The sequence below is a fragment of the Equus quagga genome, unplaced genomic scaffold, assembly GCF_021613505.1.
Source record: "Equus quagga isolate Etosha38 unplaced genomic scaffold, UCLA_HA_Equagga_1.0 HiC_scaffold_3927_RagTag, whole genome shotgun sequence".
In the NCBI taxonomy this organism is placed as follows: domain Eukaryota; kingdom Metazoa; phylum Chordata; class Mammalia; order Perissodactyla; family Equidae; genus Equus; species Equus quagga.
Genome location: NW_025793693.1, coordinates 1 through 2,125, shown reverse-complemented (window position 1 = coordinate 2,125; position 2,125 = coordinate 1). Strand labels below are relative to the sequence as shown.

Genomic DNA, 2,125 nt, shown 5'->3' with positions numbered 1-2,125 from the left:
GGAAACAATCCAATGTCCATCCATAACACACAGATTGAATGAGGACTGGTACAGCCACACAATGGAGTACTATGTGGCTGGACAAAAGAATGAAGAAGGTCTCTATGAACTGGTAAGAAGTGATTTTCAGGAAATATTTTTAATTGAGAAAAGCAAGATACAAAGAAGATGTATATGCTAACATTTATGAAAATGCATAAATGACTGGTTTTGCAAAAGAAACTCAGGAAAGATAAACCAGAAATGATTTCAAAAGGGAACAAGGAGGAAGATACATGGACGGGATTGAGACTTCTGAGTACTGCTTTTTTATAATTTTGACCTTGAACCATGCAAATGTTTTACATATTTAAAAAATAAAACTATAAAGACTAAAAAAAATGCAGCCTGGAAATTAGCTACTATGATATCAATTGTATACCCATGCATATCAAAGAGGGCAGCTTTATAAAATTTGATAAAACAGTTAAATGAATTGGAGGGAGATACTTCATCCAACTAGAAAGAAATTACAAATGTCAATGACAAATTGCAGTTTAGTAAGGAATCTTTTTAGGTCCATCGCCAGATTATTCTGAATATGCTACAGGAAAGGTAACTCACCTTTGTCAGTGGCTTTCCCTGATGGCAGTTGATACCGCCGATGAAGATCACGTTAGGCATCACCGGTTTGGGATAGTCAAACACAAAGTCAGTTCGTAACAACCAAATTGACGTATGGCTTAAGAGATCATATTCTGTGACCGTCTTTTGGAAAATCTCAGAAGCAAATTCTAAAACATTTTTGATGAAGTAGCGGCAAAATAAATATTCCTCGAAGTAGAAGATATGTTTCCGCACTCTCTCCCTGAAAGTCAAGGTGTCCGGGAACCCTGAGAGAAATCTATGAACATAGGAAGGAGCACTGGGACACTGCGTACCCTCTTCAAGATGGTGGCAAATTACTACCTTGGTGAAGACCACAGATGGGAGGGAAAAATATTTGGCTACAATGAAGCCACACATATCAAAAGGATCCAGAAAGACGGCATCAAAAGAATTCTCTTCTAGGTATTTTACTAACTTGGCGTCATTAAACAGACTCCTACAATGTGAGTAAAAGTGTTCAATAAAACTATCACCAGATGAAGTCAGCAACGTAGAAAGTAAACTTTGTTCCTGACCTTTCCAGTGAGCCTCAGAGAAAATGTTGAACTGAGGATCCAGCTCCTCCAGAGTGTAAAACGTAGAATATGTCTTTACCGTAAAATTGAGAGATTTCTCTATGTGCCAACTCACCTCTGGCATGACTATGACCACCTCATGCCCTCTGTGGATGAGTTTCTCCACAACCGAATGCATGGTAAACCAGTGGCTCCCATCCATGGGTACCACCAGCAGCCGGCCTGCGTCAGCAAAGCCGGGGGTCAGCAGGAGACACACACACAGAGGAAGGGAGCCGGTCAACATTGCAGGAGCCATGGATCAGATAACCACAGCCTGGAGCAGTCCAGCTGCATGGGTTCTAAGTGCAAGCAATACAGCCGGCAGAGGAAGCACGGGCACAAAACCTGCCTAAGAGAGGGTGTGTATCCATACCACCATTAAAAAAGAATCACTCTCATTGCCGATGATTTACTCATGAAATGATAAGGAATGAGTAGTATTTTCTGAGACACCTATTTGTACGTGTTCCAGATAAGAACAGCTTTCGATCTTTGCCTTTGGGCAGAGATCATGCAGCGAACAGCAGGGCCACTGTAGAAATAATTATGAAGAAAGGCTTTTGGGACTGGCCCTGTGGCCGACTGGTTAAGTTCGCGCGCTCCACTGCAGGCTGCCCACTGTTTCGTCGGTTCGAACCCTGGGCGTGGACATGGCAGTGCTCATCAAGCCACGCGGAGGTGGTGTCCCACATGCCACAACTAGAAGGATCCACAATGAAGAGTATACAACTATGTACCTGGGGGCTTTGGGGAGAAAAAGGAAAAAGTAAAATTAAAAAAAAAAGGCTTTTGTACTCTGAGGACTTAGAAAGATAAAAAGGAAAGTAAATGTCAATAAAGCTGGTATTTTTGCAGTATGTCCCAAAGGAAAACTTGGATTTTATCCTGACTACCAAAGACTCCTTGTCCAGAAAAGACTG

General features: G+C 41.8%; 1 protein-coding gene across 1 annotated transcript; it reads right to left on the bottom strand.

Annotated features, from left to right (window-relative positions):
- Nucleotides 1-552: 552 nt before the first annotated feature.
- On the bottom strand, nt 553-1,469 carry LOC124232256 (UDP-glucuronosyltransferase 1A10-like). Its single transcript, XM_046649218.1, has one exon. It carries the CDS (start codon nt 1,459-1,461, stop codon nt 553-555), a length of 909 nt encoding a protein of 302 aa, XP_046505174.1. The 5' UTR covers nt 1,462-1,469.
- Between the last annotated feature and the right edge of the window lie 656 nt (nt 1,470-2,125).

Coding starts and splice junctions, on each gene's coding strand:
- LOC124232256 (XM_046649218.1), bottom strand. CDS start 1,461: ATGGCTCCTGCAATGTTGACCGGCTCCCTTCCTCTGTGTGTGTGTCTC.